Source organism: Mytilus galloprovincialis, chromosome 2, assembly GCF_965363235.1.
Source record: "Mytilus galloprovincialis chromosome 2, xbMytGall1.hap1.1, whole genome shotgun sequence".
In the NCBI taxonomy this organism is placed as follows: domain Eukaryota; kingdom Metazoa; phylum Mollusca; class Bivalvia; order Mytilida; family Mytilidae; genus Mytilus; species Mytilus galloprovincialis.
Genome location: NC_134839.1, coordinates 1,413,506 through 1,436,631, shown reverse-complemented (window position 1 = coordinate 1,436,631; position 23,126 = coordinate 1,413,506). Strand labels below are relative to the sequence as shown.

The following is a 23,126-nucleotide window of genomic DNA, read 5'->3' as shown; positions in this document are numbered from 1 at the left end:
TTTAATCAAAGTAAAATAAAAATTCATATATTGCTCACATATATTCAGGTTTGGCTTTATTGAACTTGCAAATTACTCTTTTCCTAATCAAGGCATGGTAAAACTTTTTAAGGAGTTAAATTTCTAGATTACTGTCATTGATTCCTTAAACATTTCATTTACCTTTTTTGTTTACAGAAATAATAATGAAATGAAGACAGAACCTGGCTATGTACAGCAGTATCCCACTGTAGGACTAAAAGGTGAAGAATGTTTTACCTGTATTTTTCCCATTTTATTTACATTTATTTCAGTCTTTATTGTCCATTTTTACATCAAAATTCTGATTAAAGAAGTTTAATGTCTGCAAATCTGATCCAAAATAAAAATCTAAGGATAGTCTCACATTCAAGGAACACCTTTGTCATTTGTCAATACAGTAATCATATGAGGATCTTTCCATGTCGTGACTTGGACACTAGTTGTTATATTTTGTGGGACACCCAAAAAAACTATGAAAATTGGTAACCCAGCATTAAAAGTACTTGCATATTACCCTTTATTAATAGAACAATTCAATCAACAACTCCTAAGAAATTATCAACAGTGATTATCAGAACATTGGGTAATAACTTACTGTGATAATTTTGGATAAAAAAAAATGTGGTTGGATTGCAAATGAGACAACTCTTCAAAAGACACCAAATGACGCAGAAATTAACAACTATAGGTCAATGTACCGCCTTCACCAATTAATAAAGCCCATACCACATAGTCATCAATAAAAGGTCCAAAAATGACAAATTTAAAAAGGTCAAACTGGTTGAAACGAGAAAACTAAGTAATGGACTAATTTATGTACCAAAATAAAATGTAACAAAGAATCAAACGACAACCAAGTGCATTGAATTGCAGGCTCCTGAATTGGGACAGGCACATACACACAGCCATTTTCAGAGAAAAATTCCAACTAAAGCAGAAATTTTTATAAACCCTGAGAATCATGAAGTGAATGATACTTTTAATCCTTTTAGATAATGATCCCTTTATGAGTTCAAAATCTACCAAACGTTTCCTTGTTCAGGCTGATAAGTTTTTGTCATCGCCTCCACCCACAAGCTGTATATCTAATGCTTTGACCCTCAGTCAATATGAACCACCTATGTCTAGGCCTGGATCAGCTGTCATGGGTATGTACCTGTATTTAGTTTGTTAAAAGACAATGCATCTGCATTTTAGATAAAGACAGGACTGCATCATGATATAAATACAATTACAAATTATTACATTAGGGCCAAGGATTTGTATAGTCGGTCTAACTATACAAATCCTTGATTAGGGCTGAATGCTTGAACAATGCTTATTAAAAGGTTGTTTTTTTTTGTTATCAGAAATCAAGAAATTAGTTATAACCATTTAAAGGTTGTATGGAAATAAACTGAAGAATAAAGATGCTGTGGCGATATTCAATTTCCAAATTCAATAATATGTCCTTTATTGAATATCTGGACTGATATTAAGAACAACTTTGGACCACACTAACTGTTGCTGCTTTAAAATGATATTTATTCAACTACATATTTGTATTTCTAAGTGGCAGTCTGGCTACTCAATTTGATAATCATAACATTTCCTTTCCAGACCAGCAGCAGTCTTCTTACTCTTATAACACAGGACCTCATGCATTTTATAATGAATATGATATACAGAATTTTCATCATAGGACATTTAACTCGCATGAAGCATATCCAAATGCATTCTTCGGCTCACCATTGGCATCAAAACAAACTGGAATTGACCGGGATGCATTCGGTATGTGCATGGAACCTCAACCCTATTACCAGTTTTATGGATCCAATGCCATTTGTCCATACAACATGCCCCAGATGCCAGATTATGTCAATCCAAATGCTGTATTACCTGTTAACCACAACAAATCTACTCATAGCACTACTTACGATGAATCTAACTTGTTGTCCCAGCATAATCCTTTGTCTTCGGAGGATATCAAACCTCTAGAGAAACTCTAACTTATACAAGGATTGTATACTATAGGAAAAAAGAAAAGACCTCAGAAAAGGCATTTAAGAATATGGAGATAAACCATTTTATTTGTTTTATGAATGCAATAAAAGTTTTGAATATGAGTAGCACACAATTTTAAAGGGGCACTAGCTGTCAAATTCATGTTCACCAATTTGACTCAAAATCTCAAATTTGATATATAACACTGAAACATCTATCTTAAGACTGCATACGGTCACATAACCTGATATAAAGATAATCATAAATAGAAATAGATAGTCACCTCATGCAAATTGGATTTTTCTAGGTCTGTTTGATTTCATGTTATAGGTTCAAAAAGTAGGTAAATTATTGTTTTAACCTGAATAAGAATGATTTTTTTGTGGATCAAATCTTTAAACAAAATAATTCACCTTTGTTTCACTCACTTTCAATGTTGGCTTTCTTTTCCTTTTAATGGCTAAATATTACTAATACATGCGCAACCAATATCAATAGGTAAGTGGTTTAATTGAAGTTCACACGAAAACAGATTAAATGAGGTTGGATTATTTGCTTGCAAGCGAATAATTAATCACTGATCTCTCTTTACTTATTTTGAAAAAAACTGATCCATATTGGCTTACTAAAAGTCATTTATTATTTCATTATTTCACTTTTGATAATTGAACAATTTTCAATTGTTTTTTTTCATATCTTATAGCTAGTGCCCCTTTATTATTGACTTTACTGCTTGTTTATGGTAGTAGTACATTTTGTATTTAAATGTAAGCCATTGTCATTTTACTGTTATGCATTATACATGTATTAATTCATGATTCGGATATTCAAGTGACTGTCCATGTTTATTTTTATGCCCCACCTACGATAGTAGAGGGGCATTATGTTTTCTGGTCTGTGCGTCCATTCGTCCGTCTGTCTGTCTGTCCGTTTGTTCGTCTGTTCGTTCGTCCGTCTGTCCCGCTTCAGGTTAAAGTTTTTGGTCAAGGTGGTTTTTGATGAAGTTGAAGTCCAATCAACTTGAAACTTAGTACACATGTTCCTTATAATATGATCTTTCTAATTTTAGAGCCAAATTAAACTTTTGACCCCAATTTCACGGTCCACTGAACATAGAAAATGAAAGTTCATGTTTCAGGTTAAAGTTTTTGGTCAAGGTAGTTTTTGATGAAGTTGAAGTCCAATCAACTTGAAACTTAGTACACATGTTCCCTATGATATTATCTTTCTAATTTTAATGCCTAATTATATTTTTTATCCAATTTCACGGTCCATTGAACATGGAAAATGATAGTGCGAGTGGGGCATTCGTGTACTTTGGACACATTCTTGTTTAGTATACATTTTATTGTTCATTAAGTTTAAACATGTACAGATAAACTAGCAAATATACTTCCTATTTTTGTTGTAATTTCTATTAATAGTATATGTTTATAAATTGTTATGTTAAAAAGGATTGTTACAAATGTATAATTTTTTACTTTTTTTAAAAGGTTCAAGTTTTTGTTCCCTGGTTATCTTAACAAAAGAATGGAATTGAAAACGTTGATCATTTGTGTTAGAGGATGAAGTTATTGTTTAGAGAATGATACTTATTATGTTTAGAATTCAATTTAATGTCTCCATGAAATATTTTTAAGATACAATTGTTTGATTACAAATGTAAATGTTTAATTACAAATTTAACTGTTGGTCACAAATGTAATTGTTTGATCACAAATGTAATAATTTGATCACAGTTAAAGGGGCACTAGCTACGAGATATATAAAAAATATAAAGTTTGATTTTTTTTCTGTTCAATCAATAATGAAAGTGAAATAGTGAAATAACAATTCGCTTTTTGCAGCTAAAAAGGTTCAATTTTGTCAAATTACGCTAAGAAACATTGATAATTAGTAATTCACTTGCAAGTGAATGAGTCGACCTCTTTAAATTCGTATTCATGTGAACTTCAATTTAACCCCTAACTTGAGTTTGACAACGCACGCATTGTACGTGTACTGGTTATTTAAAGAAAAAGAATGTCAACAATGAAAGTGAAACTACGATAAATCATTCGATTACTAATTCGATACACATACAATCATTCGTATACGGTTAAAAACAATGAGAAACATCTATTTCTAATCTTTAAAATAAAATCAAACAGACCTATAAAATTCCAATTGCACGTGTTGGTTTAATCTATTCATATCTTTATTTATGTTTACATCGCTTATATGGTCATCTGAGGTCAAATCGGTAGGTAATTAGATGGCGTCTGGACTAAAATACACACGAAACGAACCTATACATTATCTACCCCATGCTCTGTAAACTGTTTATTTTACACTTTTGATAGTTTGGATAAATGTTTTACATTGTTATAAATCAAATATGAGAACTTGAGTCAAATCGGTGACCATGAATTTGACAGCTAGTGCGCCTTTAAGAGTAATTGTTTAATCACAAATAATATTTTTTTGTCACAAATGTAATGGTCTGATCTGAAATGTATTTTTTTTTATCACAAATGTAATTGTTTGATCACAAATGTAACTGTTTGATCACAAATGTAATTGTTTGATCACAAATGTAATTGTTTGTTCACAAATGTTATTGAGTTATTGACTATTACTTTTGTCTAAAACAATGTTGATGACTTTTGTTTGTTTTTAGTGTTATTTGAATTAAAATGATTGACTGGTGTGGATGTAAACATCTACTATGAGTTAATAAGTGATGGATAAAGTAGGGGCTTTTGAAACTTATACAGAAATAGACTTTACCATTGCATCAAGTGTGCCACTATATGTTTCCACTGAAGACATTTCAATATTCAAAAATGAAATATATATCCGATAGAGTATTAAAAAATTTGATGCCACAATAGTAAATTTAGAGTAAGGCATTATAATTTGAGAGCAGAACTTTGGTCTAGAGTGTTTAGACTGGATTGTCATTCAATAAGTATGTATCATACATACTGATGAAAGTTTATAGTAATTGTTAATTGTGCATATTCTGGTCTTGTGTTGAAATTTTATGATCATTTTTCATGCTATACAAAGTACTGGTAACATTTTATAAAGCTTAAAGTTAAGCTAAAATTTATAATAACTCTACGCAAGGCTGAAAAAAGGAATTGCCTTACCTATTTTAAATAAGATTGATTTTAAAAAAATGGCGCATTTTCTTAAAGGCATGTATCTTATTCCATTTTGAAAGGTTGATCATTTAAGTTCTGCCTGCAATAATGGTATTTGCTATCTCTCTTGATTCATGAAAATACATAAACTGCAATAATAGTATTATCTCTCGATTCATGAAGATAAATAAACTGCAGTAATTGTTTTTGCTAGATAGAGTTATCTCTCTTGATTCATGAAAATACATGAACTGCAATAATAGACTAGTATTATCTCTGGATTCATGAAGATACATAAACTGCAATAATTGTCTTTGTTAGATAGAGTTATCTCTCTTGATTCATGAAAATACATTACCTATTTTACTAATTGTTAGAATGCCAAAGGTTGTCTTCCATTTGTGATATATATTTACCTTATTTTTCGAATCTCTGTCAGGAACAGAGCAGTATCTGTTGAGTTTTGTTTACATTTGTCTTTGACAATTTTTGATAGCAGTATATGGCTATACATATATTTTACAATGTTATTACAATGTCATATTTAAATTGATAAAATTTAACTGGATTTGAATTGATTTGTAGAATTTGAAGGATATACATATTTAAAAATAGGATTAACAGAATTATTATGAAAAAGTTAATTGACTATGAATTTTTGAATATTTTAACCTATGGGAGGCTACATGGAAAAATATTTTTTTTGTTGAGGTTAAAGCTGGGTTATTATTTCACTAACTGTTGGTTCATTGTCAGGTACTATCTTTATTATCCAACTAATAGATTGATTGGATTTTAATAAATTTGAAGATTAAATTTAAAACATAAACCAATTAAATTTAAAAATAAAAAAAATATTTTTATTATATTTGTTATTTACTTGTTAGATTTATAGAATTACAGGAACAGTTTTGTGGACTCATTAAGTTTAATTGGCCATATGTACTTTTATGTATATAAAGAATCAAAGATAAGTATAGTTATAAGAAGTGATTATATTACTGAAGATTTAACAGATCCTGGAGTTTAGTTAAAAAAAGATGCCAGTATATTAAATCTATTATTGATGTATTAGCAATGTATCTGGGTAGGACTTGAAACCTGTTAAATAAACATTGTAACACATCACAGCAAGTGAATTCAGTACCATTAAAGCATATAATATTGTTTTTATTTGTTTTATTTATCAAACTGGAGATAATGGCAGTTTTAAATGACTTTGACTGGCTATACAGCCCTCCCAGCGAAAAAATTTCGGCGACAGTTCTGGGGGCCGCGTTTCCCCGACTCTTTCTCACATTGAAACGCAAATTTCTTTAGCTATTTTTCTTACAATATTCTGGTCTCACATCAAAAATATAGATTTATTTTAATTTAAGATTTTTCGGTTTTAGGGACAAGATTAAAAGACCAATATGTAGGATAAAGCAAACATCTTAATTCTCATTATCATTAATACCGGTCTGTCAGTTCTTGTCTTGTATTGTGATGACTTTGGTGATTTTTTAAGACTAGATTTATATATTACAATTATACTTTAAGTTCTAGTCCTGCTTAGGTTGACACTAGGGACCATCTTAACCTTGTTTTACGGTATAAACTGTTCTTTTATTATTTAAGACCCTCCAACAACTATCAAGATGGAGAACAGGAATAAAAACTTTGACCATTGATCATTTGAATTTTTTGTATGCATTGACGCTGTGTACGATTAGGTTCCGTGCACGTTTACTACATATTCCTTTATTTTCTGTTAAAGGGTCTGAACACGAATTAATGCAAGTTTAACCCTCCAAGGTTAAAGGTCATATGCCAATACATTAGTTTTTTTTTCAAATGATTTGATACCGGTAAATTGGTGGTCTTACTTTAATTTAAACCATGGCAGCTATCTAGTTTTATCCTTAGGTGCATGGGTATATGATACCGATAGTTTTTTATTTTTATTTTGCTGATAAAAATATTCAATTTTCAATATTTATAATACATATCTATCACTTCTGTGCATGTCTCGCCTAGATTCAAGTGATTTAAAGACTCAGGGAAAATACCCAATTTTACCATCCATTCTAAGAAAAATTGGGTATATTCTCTGAGTCATTTATACCCGGGACACAGAAGTACAAACAATAGACCATCAACTCTGAAAACCAAAAGTAAAATAGAAACATGGAACAGGAAAAACATGCAGGGGCGACAGAGTGAAGAGAACTTGCTTCTTGCAAGACACTTTCGGTGAAAACAATTTGATATGAAGACAATCTTTTGTTTCAGTTATTTTTTGTTGTTGTTTTTTTTTAATTTCCAACATGAGGCATTTGCCTCATTTGCCTCAATGTAGTTACAGCCCTGCAAGTAAAATAAGTTTGGTGACCCCATTTTGTCTTTTTCTAGTCTGAAAGTTTTTTGAAAGCATGTTATAAGAGCTATCTTCTGGCATTTTATCTTTAAATTCTATAGTGTAGTTTTCTTTTTATTACACAAAATTGGATTTTCTACGGATAATCTATACAAAATCTGACAATTTTGAACAATTTGTAGCATTAAGTAAAGCCTGGCCACCAATACTATTTATTTTGAAAAAAAAGCATGATAAAATCTTAATTTTGACAAATTATTCAAAAATTCTATGGATTTAAATTAAGACCCCCCCTTTTTTCCACCTTCATAGGAATTGATTTGGGTAGTGATTAAGAAAATTGTTAAATAGTATAGCATCTTTTTCAGTCCCTTTATTTGAATCTGTTTGTCCCTTCCCCCAAAACCCCTGCATACTTAATGTTTACATGAACATCCTTGTTTGCAGAAGAAAATGAAATAATAGTTAGATGAACATTGCCTCTTTGGCATCATCTGGCCTGAATGGCCATGTAAGCTATCACTAGCTGTTTGTCATTGTCAATACCTTTTGATCTTCAAAGTTTTAAAATGGTTCGTGTCCAGTACATAACTTTTGTGCATGTAACATTAAAATGGGTTGATCAAACTTGTTTGGTAGGGGTTGTAGCATATATATCAAAGCCAAACACTTGGTACCAACTAGGTTGAAAGCCCAAATCTCAAAATATCAATCTCATTACTAATTTCACTGCATCAACTAAAATGCACGTACATGAGACATCTCAAGTTTTATAAATTTATGTTTCTTGGAATCTTGCAGAGCATTTCTTTTCTCTAGTGAAAGGAGTAGGTCCGGTAAGGACCGATTTTGGCCTCAAATTTCAGGTTCATCTTACGAAAGATTTTGACCACTTTTTAAGCACTTAAGTGTCTATTTAATTTGAATCAAATAATTTATGTGAAAGATTTTAACTGATTTAGTCATTAAAAACGACCCTATTCAAGCTCAAATATGAAAAATCTACCAAACATGCCGAAAAATGTCACTTTTCAGATGGTTTTTGTCAAAAACGAAAGTGGCCGCATCCGTGTTCATCCTTAACCTTTATATATGCAAAATCACTTTTAAGATTTTAGCATCTTTCCAATTGGAGAAAAATAAAAGTCATATGAAAGACTTTCCTTTGAGGTATAAATGGGACACAGAAAGTATTCAAAATTTCCAGGAATCATTTACACATCCTGTCATACAAAATGAGCTAAAATATTTTTTTAAATAACAAAATTATCTTAGACAAAAAGAATGTGAATGATGCCACATATAGTATTCATTCAATATACGAAAAAGTGTGCAAAGTATCACTAAAAAAGAAGAAGAAAAGGGTAAAAACATGTAATCATAAAAAATGGTTTGACCAAGATTTAAAAAGTTTGAAAAAACATGTTAATGATAAAGCTATATTAATGTCAAAATTTCCGAAAGATCCGATAGTGCGTGGCTCTTTTTTTAAACTTAATAAACAATTTGCCAAACTAAGGAGGAAAAAGAAAAGAGAATTTAGAGAAAATATTTTGGACCGTTTAAGCAATCTAGAATCAGAAAATCCAAAGGATTATTGGAACCTTGTCAATCAACTCCGTCTTGAAAATAATTCAGAAACTAAAAACAACATAGATGGTGACATTTGGTATAAATATTTCTCTGACTTGTCATCAATTCCTGAAAATGAACACATAAAGTCCAAGATAAAAGAGATAAAGAGTAAACTTGAACTATTAGAAAAGAAAAACTTTGGATTCAGTGAGATTGACTTTAAAATCACCCCTGGTGAACTCCAAAAAGCCCTGAGGCAATTAAAATCTGGGAAAAGTCCAGGTCTAGACACTATTACAAATGAAATGTTAAAAGTTTCACAGAGTTATATGCAAGATTGCTTACTAAAACTTTTTAATGCCATTCTTCTATCTGGCATTTATCCCAGTAATTGGTCTGAGAGCTACATTACTCCTATATTCAAATCTGATAACCCGCAGAACCCTGAAAATTACAGAGGTATTGCCATCAATAATAGTCTTGGCAAACTTTTCAATACCATTCTGTATAACAGACTTGATAAATTTTTATCTGATAACAATATCATAAACAAAACTCAAATTGGTTTTTCTAAGAAAGCTCGCACTTCGGATCACATTTTTGTACTAAAATGTCTCATAGAAAAATATGTTAAAAGAGGCAAAGGTAAATTGTATGTATGTTTTGTAGATTTTCGCAAGGCCTTTGACAAGGTTATTCATATTGGTATATTATACAAATTATTACAGCATACAAATAATGGTATTTTTTATAACATTTTGAAATCTATGTATAGTAACGACAAAGTGTGTGTTAAAGTAGAAGACAAAATAACTGATTTTTTTAGATATAATGTTGGTGTACGACAAGGTGACATTTTGAGTCCCACATTGTTTAAACTGTTTATTAATGATTTGCCAGATATATTGTCTAACAATTATGATGATGTCAATTTAAATGATGAAAAGATACCATGTCTACTTTATGCTGATGATCTTGTATTAATATCTGACTCAAAAGAAGGGCTTCAGAAGAGACTTGATACTTTGTGCACATTCTGCAAAGATTGGTGTATGGAAATAAATGTGAAGAAAACCAAGATTATAATATTCAATAGGAGTGGTAGACTCCTTAATGAAAATTTCAATGTAGGAAATAATTCTATTGAATGTGTTAAACAATACAAATATCTTGGCATAGTCATTCAAAATACTGGAAACTTTAATGAAGCCAGGAAACAATTATTCCAAAAAGGTCAAAAGGCCAGTTTTAAACTTTATAAAGATTTGAAATCATCTAATCCTCCTATTAAAAGTCTTTTGCATTTATTTGATCACTGTATACAGCCAATTGTAACTTATGGTTGTGAAAATTGGGGTGTTATTAACATTACTTCTAAAAGGAAAAATTTGTCCCTTTATGACATATTTAAAGATTGGGAGTTTGAGAAGCTAAATTTAAAATTTTGTAAGTATATTATTGATGTTACAAAGATGTGCACAAATGTAGCAGTCCTGTCTGAATTGGGTAGATATCCTCTTTATATAAATTTGCTAACACATATGTTTATGTATTGGCATAGACTAGAGAATTCTCCATCTGATTTATTGAAAAATGTTAATATGCTGAGTTAAAAATGATAGAAAGTAAAGGTCAAACCAGTTCCAATAATTCATGGCTCTCTAATATCATTTTCTACAGTGAAAAATTGGGTATTGACCTAAATATATGTAAAAATCTAGGAAAAAATAAATTTAAAAACTTATTGAAAAAACAGCTCAAATTAAATTTTCAAAATGATTGGGAGAAAATGCGAGATTTTTATTTACAGAATCAAGGCAAATTGGACACTTATTTTTCATTCAAAAAGTCATTTGACTATGAAAATTATTTAGATTTAAAGCACCCACAAAAACATTTATTAACAAAATACAGACTTAGCAATCACTGTTTAAGAATAGAAACTGGCAGACATGAACGAATTACCAATGTATGTGGTAAATATGAAATATTACCTCGACATGAGAGGATATGTTTATATTGTAATACAAATTGTATTGAAAATGAAATGCACTTTCTTCTGGAATGCCCTATTTACAATAACCTCAGAAGAGATATCACTGATTATATAAAAAAATACCCCAGTTTAGATAGTTTAAATATAAATGATCTTTTTTCATGGATCATGATTAATGAAGATAGCAGATTTTTATCTATTTTATGTGCATACCTGGATAAAGGCCTGCAACTAAGAAAATCAGAAAATTAGTTAGATACTCTAAAATATATCAAAATTATCTCCCCTTGACCACTGATCCTTTCTTCATGCATTTGAATTTCAATTATTATTTTATGTTTCTTTAATCACTCTGTAATGTTTATGTCATGTTGTAATTAATGTTATGCTCTTAATGGGCCCTTTAATTTGGAAAATAAAAAATATTGTATTGTAAAATATTGTAATTATATGTTATGTATTATTATAAAATACAACTTACATTTCAATATTATGGATGAACACGAATGCGGCCACTTTCGTTTCACACGAAAACCGTCTGAAATTTAACTAAAATGCTAGAATTGTGAAGATTTCAGTAATTTAACATGACTTAATGTTGCTAGTACCCGATATATGTGCATTGTATTGTCAAAAACAGCCCATATTTATGTAGCAGAAGCATTCTACTGTCCAATAAATAACTAAAAGTTTACATTTTAACAATTTTGTAAAACTGCTATATTTTTGGGGCAAAAAGGGGTCTTACTGGACCTACTCCTGTAAGCTTAGCAAATCTGTCTTAGTGCTGGTGCTTGTTTTGCAGCTTTTTGCATTATTTTGGTAGGTATTTCATCTGGTTCTACTACCAGAGGCGGATAAAGGGGGTGGGGGGGGGGGGTGCAGGTGGCCCGGGCCTCCCTTATTGGGAAAAAATTTGGTTGCTTATATAGGGAATCACTGGAGCAGGCTCCCTCTTAGGCAGTGAGTGGGCCCCCACTTAGGAAAATTTCTGGATCCGCCAGTGACTACTTTTTTAATGTCCAGATTACCGTGACCAGGTACTAGTATTATACTCTATTCTCTAAGACTTTATAATACCACTTATGATATTCGCTGTGCCGAAATTACTAGTGCCATTGCTGGGGATGTGCTAAACTAGTCCTAGTTGAAAACCGATTAATCTATTTATTTATATATTGTGGAGAGGGCTTACATTGACTATGCCTATTGCCCAATCCAATCCAATTAAATTTATTTGAATACAATTATGTTTAAACTAAACTTAACTAAGCTCTCTCTGATTTTGTGATTGAACTATTTTGCTGTATAATCAGAACTGGGGCGTTCCCCTTACATTATGATGTTGTAAAGTAAATTGTAAAATACTGGTATAGATTTGAAAATCTTACAACTGAATTATTCTATTGAATGATGCTTATAAATGCAGCCAAGAGCTTCACAAATCTAACATAACTTCTTGGTTCTCATTTGTTAAAAAAATATTAGAAGTTTTTAAAATTAAACAAGAAGTAAAACATTTCGGACAATATAAATTTTTGAACATATCTAGCAAATTAATTCACACTAAATATATTAGCAGTTGGTATGCTAGCCAAAATAAAGCTTCTGGTGGAAAACTGTTTAATTATGTGAAATTTAAGCAGAATTTTGGTTATGAAAATTATCTTTCTGTAATTAAGAACTTTGATTTTAGAAGATCTTTATGCAAATTACGTATTTCTGCTCATAAGCTTCAAATTGAAGTTGGTCGTTTTTCAAATAATCCACGAAATGAAAGAATTTGCAAAAATGCTCTTCTGGCTGTGTTGAAGATGAAATCCATTTTCTAACTAACTGTGAAAATTTTAAATCAGATAGAGATGCTCTCTTTGACTTTGTTTGCCAAAGAATTCCAAATTTTTCTATACTTGATAATCAGCATAAATTTATTTATTTATTAAACTGTGAAGACAATCAGGTCCTTAATGCTGTTGGTAAATTTATTAAAGTGAATATGAGTTAGTAATTGTATTGTAACTGTATGTAAAAAATTGTTTGTGTCTATGTATCTATGAAAATCAATATTCTTTTTCCTTATTCATGTATGCTCTGTATGCCCCTTGTGGGCCCTTAATTGGAAATAAAAATATGTTCTGTTCTGTTCTGTATAAAGCTTTATATTTCAGAAGGTAGAAGACCTGGATGCTTCATACCTTGTATGTAGATACCAAATGTTACGAAGTTTCTGTCTGTCATATGTCCATTTTCCTTGACCTCGTTTTTATGGTTGAGCGACTGCTTGTAACATTTTTTTTGTCAGCCACGGTGAATTTCTCAATTTTTATAAGTTATAGAATAACCGTAATTTGTTATATGGTTTCATAGCAAAGCTGCATGTCCGTCAGACGTCAGACAAAGCTCACCTGACCTTGAATTCATTAAACGAATCATTGATCGGAAGGTTAAAGTTACGTGACAAGATCCGTTTCTTAGATACTCTAAACAGCAGATCAACTAAATGTGGTGTAAGGGATGCATGTCAGTCTGGCAGGTTTTATCTGACTATGACCTCATTGTCATGGTTTTTTTTTGTCAATGTTAAGTTTTTGTGATTTGGTCTTTCAAAAACTATAAGCAGTAGGTCAATTTTTTTTGATGTATGGAATAATTGTAAGGTATACATGTCTGTCGGGTATAATATAACCTTGACCTCATTTCCATGGTTCGTTGATCAATATTAAGATTTTGTGTTTCGGTCTGTTTTCAGGTCGGACAGGATTTATCTGACCTTGACCTCATTGGATCTTCCAAAAAGTTTATGTGATGCTTGTAGTGAAACCTTTATCTTGAGGACTTTCAACTAAAAATAAATGGCAGTGGCGTAGCCAGGGTTGAAATGATGTGGATGTTTCGCCGAGCGGAGCGAGGCGAAAACATTTTTGGACCTTTTTATGCAGAAAAATATTTTTTATTTAAGCACATGTACTCCCCCAGAATCCGACACTAGTTATATTTTTGTTTAAATTCAAAATACCCACCCATTCATATATTCATATTCATAAATATTTGATGTAAAGTTTCCCACCCAATCTTTTATTTGACATATAAAAAACGGACCCCATTACAGCGGCACTTCTGTATAATTCAGGAACTTCGGAATATAGTAACTGAAGTGACTTCTCTTTCCAGGAATTTGAGTCTACAACCTTGGGTTTTTGATTTTTTATTACTGAGCTAAACGCGTTGCAGGAGACAAAATACCGGGCGTCCGATCGTCTGGTCTTGTTAGCACTCTCGTGTGTATAATCTTGTTAGATTAAGTGAAACTCATATCATAAGCAATGTCTTTGACAATTTGGAAAATAAGTCGTAATCAAATATTGTTAACCAGTTATGACCCTTTGAAATATAAATTGTAATGGAAATCACATTTCATTTGCTGTGCCGGAAGCTTTTATTTCTCTTAAGATATTGAAAAGAAAAAAGAAAAAGAAACAAGAGGCTCTCAAGAGCCTGAATCGCTCACCTTAATTTTTTTGGTTAAATCTCTAATCAATGATTATTTTGGCTTTTCAATTTATTTAAATGTTCTTTGAATCGTCCTATTTTCTTCAAAAGCAAAAAAAAAATTATTTTCTCCTATGTTCTATTTTAGTCATAGGAGCTATGTTTCTTGACATACAAGGAAAGAAAATATAAAATTTATACTAGATACTCTGAAACTCATTTAGCCTAAGTTTGGCTGAAATTGATACAGCACTTTCAAAGGAGAAGATTTTTTAAAGTAAGTCAACATGATGAACAAATTGTGAAAAAAGTCTTTAAAGGGCAATAACTCCTTAAGGGGTCAATTGACAATTTTGGTCAAATTGACTTATTTGTAGATCTTACTTTGCTTAACATTTTTGCTATAACAGTTTATCTGCATCTATAATAATATTCAGGATAATAACCAAAAACTGCAAAATTTCTTTAAAATCATCAATTCAGGGGCATTATACCTGAAAAAACAGTTACCCAATTCGGCTGAAAATTTCAGGACAGGTAGACCTTGACCTAATAAATACTTTAACTTCTTGTCTTATTTGCTCTAAATGCTGGAGTTTTTGAGATATAAGCCAAAAACTGCATTTTACCCTGTGTTCTATTTTTAGCCATGACGGCCATGTTTTTTGACGAAATAGAAAATAAAACACAAACTTTATTTTATACACCCTACTGATCATTCAGTTGAAGTTTGGTTGAATTTGGTTGAGTAGTTTTAGAGGAGAAGATTTTTTAAAGTAAGCAAATATGATGAACAAATTGTGAAAAATTGTCATTAAAGGACAATAACCCCTTAAGGAGTCAATTGACAATTTTGATCATATTAACTGATTTGTAGATCTTACTTTGCTGATCATTTTTGCTGTTTACAGTTTATCTTTATCTATAATAGTATTCAAGATAATGACCAAAAACTGCAAAATTTCCTTAAAATTACCAATTAAGTGGCAGCAACCCAACAATGGGTTGTTTGATTCATCTGAAAATTTCAGGGCTGATAGATCTTGACCTAATGAACATTTTTACCCCATCTTAGATTTGCTCTAAATGCTTTCGTTTTTGAGATATAAGCCAAAAACTGCATTTGACCCTATGTTCTATTTTTAGCAATGGCGACCATGTTTGTTCATAGATCAAAACTTCGGATACAATTTATAAACTAGATACCCTAAGGAACATTCAGTTAAAGTTTGGAAGTATTTAGTCTAGTAGTTTCAGAGAAGAAGATTCTTGAAATAGTTTACGACGACACTGAGACGACGACGACGACGACGACAGACGACAGACGACGGACGACGACGGACGACGACGGACGCCAAGTGATGGCATAAGCTCACTTGGCCCTTCGGCCCAGGTGAGCTAAAAAAGTGCTTTTTGAGTTATGCCTTGTTCCTTGCCCTTTGATAGATAAATTATGACATATAATGTGCATGGCGGGGAACATTGGATCTTTGTTTTTTACTGATCGAAAATAAAATTAGTATTTGAACCTAGATAATTCATAAGCCTCGGACTTATCACGTTCTATTACAAATTGATTTTATTTTTATCACGTCGTTTACCATGTCGCAAGAAACGATATCATGATATGTTGTTTTTTTTTTTTGTTAGTTGCTATAGTCAAATGAGAAGCCATCACTCCACTAGGTTCATCATTTTAGATGAAACATGTCCACGGGTCTGCGTATCAGTCCTTTCCGCTTGCCTTAGCCGATGACGTAGACCTTTTTACGAACAAAAGTTAACTTGGAACACTATTCTGCGATTCAACTATCTTGTTTACATAAACTAAATTATCCTAAATGAAAGACCAGACATACTGCTTCGAAAATGACTGGACGTTATACTCATATCCTAAGCCTTGTTACATTTGGATACTTCCGAGTTAAACTGCTGCTATTTTTATTTTATTTTTGTCAAAATGATGTGGATGCTTGAGCATCCGAGCATACATGCAAGCTACGCCACTGAATGGTCAGTAAAACTGGCGAGACATGTCAGGGTGTTTAAAACTCTTCGTCTATCCTTGCAATGATCCTTGTATTGGCGGCCTATCCTTTTGACTTTTATCCTTCATCATCATAGATGTACAATCTGTTTAATATGAATGTTGCAAAATCTTTGAATATCATATTTCCGGTATTGCTATAACTATATTCTAGGACAATTTCACCTAGGACGAATTATAGTAACAGAGTAGCTTAGAAATAGTACTGACTATACATTTGTATTCCATTCAAGGTCTTTGGAAGAGAGCATTTAGCTCTTTTAGCAAGTTTTTCGTATATGTCTGTGTTATTTGTTGTCATAATAGTAAAGTTGAGCAATCGTTGCTTTTTTTGAAAATAAAGATTCACAGCAAAAAGTTATATTAATTACATAAAACCATTCTAAATAACCGGAAATCTTAAAGCAGCTGAAGTACGCTCGTACAAAGATGGATATCTTGGTACCCCATAGATTTACAAAACTAATATAAAAAACAGATTTCATTTTGTTAACGTAAAAGTTTGTTTGATTTGAAGTGGTTCAGCTGTTTATTCTAATTATTTATCCGGAAGTTGTTTCCCGTTTTGATTCATTTTTTCTAGTGTTGAGTTTAACAGGTGTTATGCAATGATTCTTTGTTTTTTCTTTCAAAATATTTTTGTTATATGCGTAGATTTGTTCGGTATGACAACATTTCTACAACACTAGTTTATATTATATATGTCGTGTACAAGTTGCGATTTTGTACAGGTTATAACATGTACAAAAATATTGTTCATGTTATAACTTGTATAATGCAAAAATACAAGTTATAACATGTACAAAAGTACCTCGTACATGTTATAACCTGTACAAAATATTGCTTAAAAATGGTTTTAACTTGTACAAAATTGGAAAATAAGGATATGTTTCTATTATCGCAACAGATGTTATTGACCTCAATAATATTTTCAGAACTTTTTTTTTATTCCTTCATGTTAGTGTGTATTTTCCTTTTTTGAGACAGTTTATGTCCAGGGGTCGGTAACGAAGCATTCCTAAGACTTGTCATAAGATATATCTTAGGACATGTCTTATGATCCTCTTATGACTATCTTTGGACATATCTTTATTTGATGAATTATAATTGTGAGTGTCCACTTTGAAGGCAAAAGTAAAATAATTTTATTCTAGTTGACACTAAAAGACATAAGAGGAAAGCCAGGACTGATGTGTCTACAAATAAATTGGGAATGGAAATGGCAGTGGCGGATCCAGGGGGGGGGGGGTTCCGGGGGTGCGCACCCCCCCTTTATTTTTGCCGATCAATGCATTTGTATCGGGACATATGTTTTGCACCCCCCCCCCCCCCTTTGCCCTGGGTGCCCTGGGTTAGCACCCCCCTTTCGAAAATTCCTGCATCCGCCCCTGAATGGGGTATGCGTCTAAAAGACAACAACCAGCCCATGGAGCAGACAACATCCAAAGGACACAAATACATGCTTTCAAAGTAGAGGATGTATATTTTATACATCAAAATGACATTCGCCTCATGCAATGATTTTAAAGTTTATATAAAAAATTGAGTTATAAATTTACATAAGTCATGCTGAAGACAAAAAATGTTGAAGAGTAGATCTAAAGATATTGATAATGAAGCGTGGTCCAATGAAAACTATTTCAGCTCTCTCTTGCTTTTACAGAGTAAGCATATATAGTCCGTTTGACTTCTATAAATCTTCAAAAAATAATTCTTAAAATTTCATTTTTAAAGATAAATATTTTTTTTCTTCATGTATGTTAATGTATGATATATACGAACTCTGACTATGAATATCATAATTTTAAACCTATAATCAAGAAAGTTACTCATTAGGTCTCTATGTTACTTCAATTTATTTTAATATAAAATACTCAATGGAGTACGTATGAGTAGTGTAACAGCCTTCCATTCAAAACAAAAACATTAGACATGTGCTCTTAACCTGTTTCATTGTACCATGTGACTTTACTCATTTAAATAACTCTGGTCATGTGTGCATGCTTTTGTATTTCTCATTGAATACAGAAAGCTCAGTAATCACATGACCAGAGTTATTTAAATGAGTAAAGTCACATGGTACAATAAAACAGGTTTAGAGCACATGTCTAATGTTTTTGTTTTGAATGGAAGGCTGTTACACTACTCATACATACTCCATTGAGTATTTTATATTAAAATAAATTGAAGTAACATAGAGACCTAATGAGTAACTTTTTTGATTATAGGTTTAAAATTATGATATTCATAGTCAGAGTTCGTATATATCATACATTAACATACATGAAGAAAAAAAATATTTATCTTTAAAAATGAAATTTTAAGAATTATTTTTTGAAGATTTATAGAAGTCAAACGGACTATATCTAATGTAATTGTCATTGAGGAAATGCAAGCTTTTAGTAAATAGTGTAACACTTATTTGAGCCATGATGGACTATATAAAACATACAATTACATGAAAACTAATTTTGCCAACATAAGTCATGAAATATTTATTTCTGAAACTTTGTGATGATTGTCCTCTACAGAAAAAGACACGTTCTGGCCTATTTATTGTTGTTCTTTATGCATTGGTGAATTTAAAAGTATATTTTACTTCATTAAGATTTATCTTAAATTTTGTACAAGTTAAAACCATTTTTAAGCAATATTTTGTACAGGTTATAACATGTATGAGGTACTTTTGTACATGTTATAACTTGTATTTTTTCATTATACAAGTTATAACATGTACAATATTTTTGTACATGTTATAACCTGTACAAAATTGCAACTTGTACACGACATATATATATATTATAAGGGCCAGCATGGTGTTGGTTGTTTTTTTATTTTTATTTTTTTTGGGGGGGGGGGGGGGGGGGGGGTAATAGGTAATAGGGTAATTTGTCGTTTAGATTATTCTTTTCTATTCCGGCATTAATTAATAGCCAATTTATCTCTATTCTGTTTTTTGCATCCCATTATACCCCTTTTTTATTTTATTTAATGCTTCCTATTTTTTCTTTATTCGTTATTCTAATTATTACAATTAAAAAAAAAGCAACATTACATTGACATCTTTGATGTTTTTAAAGTAAGCTTTACCATTTTTTTTATTTCTTTGAATTGGATATTGTTATAATCGAAATCTATATAGCATTTTAAATACGATAAAAAAAATTATTGCAGGCAAACATTTCCCCATAACGGTGACAGTACTAGTAGTACAAAAAATGAATTAATTTAGAGTAAAATTGAGAAAGGAAATGGTGAATATGTCAAAGCGACAACCACCCGACCATAGAGCAAACAACAGCCGAAGGCAACCAATGGGTCTTCAATGCAGCGAGAATTCCCGCACCCGTAGGTGTCCCTCAGCCGGCCCCTAAAATATGCATAATAGTACAGTGACAATGGACGCCATACTAAACTCTGAATTATACACAAGAAACCAAAATTTAAAATCATACAAGACTAACAAAGGCCAGAGGCTCCTGACTTGGGACAGGCGCAAAATTGCGGCGGGGTTAAACATGTTTATGAGATCTCAACCCTCCCCCTATACCTCTAGCCAATGTAGAAAAGTAAAAGAATAACAATACGCACATTAAAATTCAGTTCAAGAGAAGTCCGAGTCTGATGTCAAAAGATGTAACAAAAGAAAATAAATAAAATGACAATAATACATAAATAACAACAGACTACTAGCAGTTAACTGACATGCCAGCTCCAGACCTCAATTAAACTGATTGAAAGATTATGTCTTCATCATATGAATATCAGGTACAATCCCTCCCGTTAGGGGTTTAGTATCATACTATCATAAAATATATGAGAAGAACATAACCCGTGTCATGCCGACTATATAGATTAGATTGATACAAATTCACACATTTTGATCACGGTATTATACTCTCCCTAATCAATAAAAGTCTCGACATTTGTCATATTTATTGTTATGATTGACAGGTTGAGTGTGTGAAATTTAGTCTGGTCAATTTGCCATACGCTGACTGTGTGAACAAGATACATAGTCTCAGCGATGCAGACGCGCATTTCATACTTAAAATTATGACGTATGTTTGATTCGTTGATTATTATTTTTATTATAACAGCTTAGAAATATTTACGACTTCATACATTAAGAACACTTTATAATATTTAGCAAGGATATTTTTTATCATTAAAATGTTGACCTCGTCGTTTGTAGGTAAAACCTATAGTTGCAACAAGATTCATTCGGGAACGGCGGACTTTTTCACCAATGACGTCTTTTTTTCTAAACTTGTGACTCTTATGACAGCTTTTGTATTTATGGTTGCTTCTCCATTGTGGTTTATATCTATTTTTTGGAGAAAAGAGTCGCCATAAAGCAATAGCACGGTTTGTTTTTCACTTGAAGTTGACTTTAATGACGCAATTGCATGCAGCGACTCAAGTCATGACCCGCTATTGTTTTCTCCAATTTAAAGTATATTTGATAAAGTTCAACAGTAACATAAAATTCGACACAGACAACACCCATCATGCAACACTTGCATTACTTTTCACATCAGTCTTTCGTTAATAGAGGGCTGCATATTCAAGGATGCCATCCAAGGGTTTACGGTAGAGATAAAGTAATCCTCTATGAATTTTACCGCTGACGCCACCGTTACTGGGTTTATTTAGGAAATCATTGTTACTGTAGCCGCAACCCCGAACTACTTTCTTGGTTGATAACCCGATATATTTACGAAAGCGACTGATAAAATTAGGCAGCAACCATTTGATTTTCTGGGGGGGGGGGGCTATGGTTTTTTTTTGAAAAAAAAGTTTGTTTCCAGTTTTTGGAGAAAAAAATAATTTGTTTTTGATTCTGAGAAAAAAAAATTGTTTGTTTCACCCTCAGCTGCCACTATATGTAATGCTAAAATTGAAAGAAAAAAAATTGTTTTTGACTTGTCGCGAAAAAAATAGATTGTTTTTCACCACAGGCGAAAAAAAAAAATTGTCCAGAAAAAAAAAACCATAGCCCCCCCCCCCCCCCAGAAATTCAAATGGTTGCTGCCTTACGTCATAAAAACACGACGGGTGCCAATAGTTGAGCGTTTACTGCTTACTCTTCGGAGCACCCGAGATACCCAAGTGCGGATCGAGCCATTTTAAAAAAGGGGGGTTCCAACTATATGTACCCATTCAAATGCATTGATCGGCCGAAAAAAGGGGGGTTCAAACCCCCGGAACCCCCCTCTGGATCCGCCACTGATACCCCCGGTTATTTAATGGGACTCGTGTTTATAAACAATTTCGGTGTAGTGATTTAGACTATTGCGTTTCCTTTTGTCTATGTTTTTTCTGCAATTGTGTTGCCTTATGATATTTTTAATTGCACGCCTTAGCTCAGGTATCTTCTAATTTTTATTTTCATATAAAGACTTTCCAAGATGATCGCTTAATTTCGTGTATAGACGTATACATAAAACTAATATCGATGTAGGTCGATAAAATATATTGTGTGTGAAGCCCTAAACATGTATCAGTGACTGTGCTGCTTTTTCAAATATTTATCCACCAGGGGGGAATACATTCATAAACGGTTTACAGATAAACTCTTAGAAAAACACACGGATTTGTTGTTTTTAAACATAATCATTTATTTCATTAATCGCATCAACGATGATTCTATTGTTAAATTCTTATAAATTTTTCCACAATTGTATACTTAAAATTCCACTCCACGTCCAGTAGTCGAGACCACTTGATTCTAAGTACACCCAAGAGGATGAATTGTTTGATGTGAAGAGTTTATTGTCGTTCTAACATTTAACTTACAAGACTGTCTTTGCTTGGTCAAATATGTAGATGTATAGTATCATATTGTTGCTTGTTAAAAACTTTATTAAAATGTTAAATTTATTCGTTTTTCAATTTTTCAAAGTTAAGTTCGAATTCCAAGTGTTGGGAACATGGATTCCTTGGAAACATGGCCAAATAAATATTCGCTTGAGATAGATATACTTGCACAACATTCGTCAACACTGGCATACATCCATAAGCTTTACGTAATATGAAAATTTTAATTTCAGTTTAAAGGAAAATAAAACAAATTTAACAGATGTACAGTAATCCCTGTCGTCTGCTTCCGTCAGCCGCGCAAGGTCATTGGCAGACGACACGACAACAATACGTCTATCAAACGTTTTTATGAATGGTAATTTATATTTAATTCATCTGCGGATTTGTATCACTGTTAAACATTCCTCGGAGATGTCCGAAGCATATGAAGGGATACGCTTCCGGTTTTTTTTTTACCATTAAATGTTCCTTGATAGAGCCAACAAAAAATCTTATCTTTGTCAGTATTGAGTTACGTCGAAGGAGCATACAGTACAACTTCAATAATTATGTAAACGAATTTCTCGATCAAAGTTGTGGAAAGCAATTCTTGGTAATAGTTTCTAGGTGATGCAATTTTAAGGCATCGGTGACAGAAAATGTTAAGTCGTTTAACTTTTGAAAGTGGCGGTGGTGTTTTATTCATGCTTTGTTCCATTTAAAGAC

General features: G+C 31.9%; 1 protein-coding gene across 1 annotated transcript in view; it reads left to right on the top strand.

The window, feature by feature from the left end:
• The window catches only part of LOC143062654 (uncharacterized), a 29,396-nt gene extending 26,733 nt beyond the window's left edge, over nt 1-2,663 (top strand). Inside the window, exons 9-11 of the mRNA XM_076234342.1 lie at nt 178-242; nt 1,014-1,169; nt 1,621-2,663. Of these exons, the coding sequence (XP_076090457.1) occupies nt 178-242; nt 1,014-1,169; nt 1,621-2,009 (610 nt within the window). The 3' untranslated portion in view covers nt 2,010-2,663. The remainder of the gene's footprint in view (nt 1-177; nt 243-1,013; nt 1,170-1,620) is intronic.
• The last annotated feature ends 20,463 nt before the right edge of the window (nt 2,664-23,126 follow it).